This window comes from Pelobates fuscus, chromosome 12 (genome assembly GCF_036172605.1).
Source record: "Pelobates fuscus isolate aPelFus1 chromosome 12, aPelFus1.pri, whole genome shotgun sequence".
Taxonomy (NCBI): Eukaryota; Metazoa; Chordata; class Amphibia; order Anura; family Pelobatidae; genus Pelobates; species Pelobates fuscus.
Window position 1 is genome coordinate 64,374,840 of NC_086328.1, and position 6,000 is coordinate 64,380,839.

Sequence of the window (6,000 nt, forward strand, 5' to 3'; positions counted from 1 at the left end):
CGTGCAGGACCCACCTAAGAAGTTTGCCTTGACATGGCAGGTAGGCATCCCCTCTCATGACCATTGGAGTAACTAAATAACCTCCATTTTTTTTTTTTATACGCATAGGGATTTGGGAAGAGCGAAGGGAACTTTTTATTTCTTTGGTTAGACTTGTTTACATTTTCCCATGCTACAAAGAATGATTCTTTACCTTGTGGGCAAGTAAGAGAGGATACATATTAGGATTATGGGCATTAAGATTTGGATTCCAAACATTAACCCAAAGTCATCCTGTCTGGTTTAACCCTTTCACTATGGGAATTGTGTATATACTATAAACCTTAGAAATACAAAAATGTGTTTCTAACGTTATCTTATCCACCCCCCATAGGGCTACAAGTGTAAAAAAAAAACAAAAAAAAAACACTTTAATCACTTACCCGATTCCAGCACCTATTGCCCTTGACGTCACCCAACAGGGGTGCAATGCAGGGCTCGACAAACCCTAGGCACTGGCAACTAGAAATTTTGCCCTGGCACCTGGGATTTGTCTGCCTTTTAGCTAAAGCGCTCAGCTGGGCAAACAATGGAGCCGGCTGCCCAGCCTAGAGAGTATTGTAGCCGGTCGCCCTATAAAGCATGATGGCAGACGGCTCAAGTTGCATTGTTACCAGCAGTCCGCCCTGGGAAGCATGGGGGCGGCCGGCTCAGAGAGCATTGTAGCTGGCCGCACGACAACCCGCCCTGGGGAACATCGAGGTGGTCAGCAGAGATCTTCCTGCAGCTCCTCTCTGCTCCCTCACGCTGTATAGTGATGCCGGGAGCCAGAATATGATGTCATTCTGACCCGGACATCAAGGAGCAGAGAGAAGCTGCATGTAGATTACTGCTCCCACGCATGCAGAAAGAGAGAGCAGCCCCCCTGGACCCCAGGGAAATATCCACTCAGCACTCCCAAAGATAGGGATGCTGGGTGGATTAAAAATAAAAATTTAAGTTTGTAAGTGTGTGAGAGAAAGTGTGTTTGTATATTTTATATCATATCTTAGTGTATATTTTATCAGTGTGTGTCAATGTTTGTGTGTGCCTGTTTAGGGCCTCCTACGATCACACGAGAGGTGATTTTACTCACTTTTCCCCACACCGTGCCAGTTTCGCTGCGGCTTGTCCCGCCTCTATAGCTGAGATCATCAATCTTTATGATCTCAGCTAAGCCAATGCTCTCATAGGAGAGCACTGGGAGGATATTGTGCATGATCTCTATAGGTAACATTCAGTGCCTTCGTGCAGCACTGACACAGGACTCTGTAGTGGCCATCTGAATGACTGTCAATAGAGGTCTTACTAGGCAGCAATGTAAACACTGCCTTTTCTCTGAAAATGCAGTGTTTACATTGAAAAGTCTACAGGAACAGGCTATAGGCACCAGAACAACTACATTAACCTGTAGTGGTTCTGGTGACTCCCCGTTAAGAATTGCATATATCATTGTAAATTAAACTTTATTTAGTTTAAAAAAAAAAAAACAACAAAAAAAACACTGTCTTTTAACATTTTTAGCTGGCTCCTAGATCCAAACAAATTTGTCAAGCCTTGGTGTAATGCATGTGCGCAATAAGCGAGCATTAGGCCCTCCCAGTGGTAAAGCATTAAATCAAGTTTCTTTAACCCACTAGAGGCAGTGTAAGTCCTGCAATGTAATCATTACAGTTTCTCTAAATCTGAAATCAATTGCATTGCATGACTAAGGGGGACAGGGACATTGCACCGAATACCACTTCAACGAGCTAAAGTGGTCTGGGTGCCCATAGGGACCCTTTAACGCTAACATTATAGCTCTTGCTATGCTGTGACCCCGTGCAGCTGCACAGGCCAATGAGTAGATCTACAGATCTCCCTGCACTGTTCACTACACAGCTCTGCACCTCCGGCTGGGTGCCAAGCGCTGCCAGTGCTTCCTCCCGTCACAGGAAGTATTCAAATTGAATGTGCAGAACTGGTTCTAAACTCTCAGACCACCAAGTAAATAAATAATTAATACAAGCAAATAGTGTGTGGCGCTTCACAATCAATATTTCAAAAATAGTGTAGGTGGATGATGTGACTGATATACAAGTGCTTCCCAGTAGCACCAAACGTAAGAAATCAAAGATAAATAAAATATACCAGTCTACATGCAAACTCCAAATATGTGAAATAATACAAAGAATAACACTACCATGAGTAGAGATATATTAGAATAATACCTATAAAATAAAACACAACATAGTGTGAACCGTTTAAAAACAGAAATAATGCTGTTGCTTAGGACTACCACTCACATTTCCCAGAGCCGTACTAGGCTCTGTATTGCAGGCTCAGGGGTGCCAATTCAGGCTAGCGGTCCCAGTTTCAGCAGTATATGAAGATAAAAAGGACTTGGAATAGGTTAAAAAAAAAAAGAATTTATTGAATAAAAATAAAATCAGATAACTCTCAAAGTGCTATGGGGGTGAAACCCAGCATTAGAAAACAAATATAAAAAGGAGGTGCTGGCGGACAGGAAGATAAGCCTTGCCGCCGAATTCATTTTAGACTGTAACGGGACAAGTTGGGAACACTTAAGACAACTGAGAACCGGATTACAGTAGTCAAGGCGAGAGAGGACAGCAGCATGGACAGGCACCTTTGCCATATCAGGTGCTAAATATGGTCGGATGTGCGCAATTTGGCGATTGATTGGGCATGAGGGTGAAGGGGAGGTCGGAGTCAAAGAGAACACCTAAGCAGCAAGCCTTAGAGGTAGAGCAAATGGTAGCACCATTGACTTGGAGGGACACGGACAAAGGAGTAGCAACACTTGAGGGAGGAAAGACCAGAAGTTCTGTTTTGGACAGATTGAGGTTAAGAAAGTGAGCAGCCATCCAGTTGGAAATGGCAGAGAGGCAGTCAGAGACACGGGTCAAGATGGGCAGAGAGATCAGGTAGATTTGTGTGTCATCTGCATATAAATGATAATGGAAGCCAAAGGAGCTGATGAGTTTACCAAAGGAGGCAATATAGATTAAGAACAGTAGAGGACCAAGGACAGAACCTTGAGGAACGCCAACAGAGAGGGGTTGGGGAGAAGAGGCAGAGCCAGAGAAAACACTGAAAAAGCACTGGGAGAGGTAGGACGAGCACAAATACAAAGCAGTATCTCATAGACAGAGATTATGGAGAATAAGAAGAAGCTGTTGATGACTAACAGTGTCAAAGGCAGCAGAAAGATCAAGGAGAATTAGGATAGAGTATTGGCCGCGAGATATAGCAGCTTTTAAATCGTTGGATACTTTGGTCACAGCTGTTTTAACAGAGTGACGAGCGCGGAATCCAGACTGAAGTGGGTCAAGCAGAGAGTTGGATATGAGAAAGTCTGTCAATCTCGCATACATAACTCTCTCAAGAATCTTGGCGGCAATTGGCAGTAGCAATATAGTGCGGTAGCTGGATGGAGAGTTGGGGTCAAGGTTGGGCTTTTTCTGAATGCGTTATCGTTGCATGCTTGAAGGGTGAGACAGAGAGAAGATATGAGGGAATAGGATCAAGGGAACAGGTGGTGGGGCAGGAGGACGGGAGCAGAGCAGAAACCTCTTCCGTTGTAGTAGGTGCAAGTGAGCATAGAACAGTATAGTGAGTGGGGTTGGGTGATGTATTGATTGTAGAAATCTTCACCGTGAAGTGAGTTGCAAAGTTTGAGGCGAACAGTACTGTAGGAGGAAGGGGAGCAACAGGGTGAATGAGAATGATAGCATTAAAAGTGTTTAATAGGCATATGGTTTGGCGGGACAGTGTGCTTATGTTCTCTGAGTCAATCACTACCCACCCTACTTCACCCAAGTTAACAAGGTATGTACAAGCCGAGCACAAAGAGCAGAGAGGTGGCCAAGGATGCCAAGTCACTTAAAAGTGGTGAAGTAGTTGTGAAGCACTGCGTGTTCTTTTAAAGAAATATTCCAAGCACCTTAATCACTAGAGTGTCTTGGCAGACATTTAAGGTAAGTGGTGACAAATAACCTGGATACTGCTGGTTACTGCCTCTTCCGTAGCCAGAAAACTCCCTGCACTGAGCTACCCTGTGATACAGGGAGGTGCTTATTTTACGCTCAGTCAACTAGCTTGCACTTAGCGAAGTGGAGCTAATGGAAGCTACCTGCAGGACCTTCCAGATCCACAGGCGGATGCAACAGACTGCAGGTAAGTTTCCAAACCATTAACTATTTACCCTGGGAAGGCACCACAGCAGGCTGTAATACTTATGTTATTGGAGTGTTTATTTCATCTATACATAGGATAAGTTACTCAGATGTGTAATTATTTGAAGATCACTTCATCCTACATCATGAAGCCAGTAGTTGGGACACGTGCTTGCATCCAAATCATGTCCATAGCATTCTAAACTGCAAAAAGCCTTTTGTGGCTTTTGGAGATGATCAAAACACACTTAAATCAACCACAGAGACCATATGTTTGTTTTTACTTTTTCTATGCACACCATACATTACACAAACACTGTACACAAAATTTCAGTTGCAAGTTTTAGGGAGACTAAATCAAATGTATTGTTATCCTTGCATTTTCTAAAAAGCAACCCAACACACCCATTTCTGTAGAACTCTCTTCTCTTTTAGACTTTCACTTAGTCTCCATACCTTTAAATTTGTGGGGGGAAACACACTTCAGGAAAGTGTATGAATTAAACTATGAACAGCTTTCCCTACCCGCACCTTGATTTCTCTCCTGCAACAGTCAACACACACAAAAAAAACACACACTTAACCCTCATTGAATACTTTTCTAGCAACCTACTCTTCTACCTCTACCCTTCCTTACCTTTCGTGTCACTATTCCCTCTAGCATGTAAGCTCATTGAGCAGGGGCCCCAACCCCTCTGTTCCTGTGCGTCCAACTCATCTAGTTACAATTAAGTGTCCGTTAGTCCACTCCTTGAATAGTGCTGCAGAATTTGTTGGTGCTTTATAAGTAATAATTTCCCCATAGGAAAGCATTGATTGAATGCTTTCCTATTGGGAGGTCTTAGGGCCTGCTTGTCGAGGGTTGTCGGTGGAGACGGAGTCGCATCCAAGCGCCGAAAGGTATCGGTACTTGGATCTGGTAAGTAAATAAAGGGGTTTTAACCCTTTAGGTACCGGGGTGGGAGGACGAGGTAGTGGGGAAGCAGAGGAAGCTATAATAATGGCGCTATAGTATCCTTTTAACTAATCGACTAAATAGCTGCAGACACGTCAAATTAAGGTCTCTCAAAAATGAGATCAAGTGGAATTAAAAAAAAATTAGGCTAACAAAATGCAAGCTGTGACAATGCACATTGATAAGTAAGCCTGGCGGCAGAAAAACACAAAAACAGTGTAATCAGGCCTGCAAGCTAGTGCAGGTCAGTGGGTGTATAGATTGCATTAGTTATGATACTTTGTTGAGGTTTACATTGAATCTTATTTTATGGCATTTCATTCATCTAATATCGAGTCCATACTAATAACCAGAGGATGATGATCAGCCACCAGTGTACCGCCACCCACGAGACAGCGATATTTCGCAAACCTTGTGGGCAACGACAATATTGTCGGATGTGTAAATCCTTTCTCCCGAGAGTAATACAAATGAACACATAAAATTAACAACCACAACAAATGTTTGTATTTAAATCTTACCCTCTGCAGTCTCCGCCATGTTTTATTAGCTACTGAAAACGACTACACTCTGAGAGTCGCCGAAAATGTGCGTCACACGTGGAAGTTCGCGCATGGAAGAGCCGTAGAGATCCAAGCACTAGAGTACACTCATCTGAGGCGACAACGGGGAGGGGAGGAATTACAATTAGAACGTCACATTTATCATGTTAATTTCGGAATTCGATAGCCACTACTCTACTCATCACCAAAGTTATATCAAGGCTACCAGGATCCATGTGTTGAAAGGGTTGTTCCATGGCCGTTAATAGCTAATGAACGATAAATTATGTAAATTGTGTTTTATTTA

General features: G+C 43.2%; 1 protein-coding gene across 3 annotated transcripts in view; it reads right to left on the bottom strand.

Annotated features, from left to right (window-relative positions):
• The window catches only part of SF3B2 (splicing factor 3b subunit 2), a 29,664-nt gene extending 23,882 nt beyond the window's left edge, over positions 1 to 5,782 (bottom strand). For 2 of the 3 annotated variants that reach the window (XM_063438817.1, XM_063438818.1), the window contains exon 1: positions 5,673 to 5,780. In XM_063438817.1, coding sequence (XP_063294887.1) covers positions 5,673 to 5,691 — 19 coding nt within the window. In that variant the 5' untranslated portion in view covers positions 5,692 to 5,780. Of the gene's footprint in view, positions 1 to 5,672 lie in introns of all 3 variants that reach the window. The other variant, XM_063438816.1, reaches the window with a different exon arrangement.
• Positions 5,783 to 6,000: the final 218 nt, after the last annotated feature.